Source organism: Penaeus monodon, chromosome 21, assembly GCF_015228065.2.
Source record: "Penaeus monodon isolate SGIC_2016 chromosome 21, NSTDA_Pmon_1, whole genome shotgun sequence".
Lineage (NCBI taxonomy): Eukaryota > Metazoa > Arthropoda > Malacostraca > Decapoda > Penaeidae > Penaeus > Penaeus monodon.
This window is the reverse complement of record NC_051406.1, coordinates 9459187-9459410: the sequence shown is the minus strand read 5'-3', so window position 1 is coordinate 9459410 and position 224 is coordinate 9459187. Positions and strand designations below refer to the sequence as shown.

Sequence of the window (224 nt, the reverse complement as noted above, 5' to 3'; positions counted from 1 at the left end):
TTACTCGACGTTCCCCCTTCGCCCGAACAGGTAACGGGCTATGTCCTCCTCGACCACGTGACCGCCCACAACGTACGGCTTCCTTTCCTCACTCTCATCCGAGGAACGTCGCTCCTTCCGCCGCCCACGCAGAACGCCCAACGCCCACGCTTTGGACTCCTCGTCGCTCACGCCCACGTGGATAGGCTGGAGATGCCGGCGCTGGGAGGTTAGCGTGGATAATG

General features: G+C 62.5%; 1 protein-coding gene across 1 annotated transcript in view; it reads left to right on the top strand.

Annotated features, from left to right (window-relative positions):
- Positions 1-224, top strand: part of LOC119586189 (epidermal growth factor receptor-like) — an 8309-nt gene that overhangs the window by 1369 nt on the left and 6716 nt on the right. The window contains exon 3 of the mRNA XM_037934891.1: positions 31-208. Coding sequence (XP_037790819.1) covers positions 31-208 — 178 coding nt within the window. The remainder of the gene's footprint in view (positions 1-30; positions 209-224) is intronic.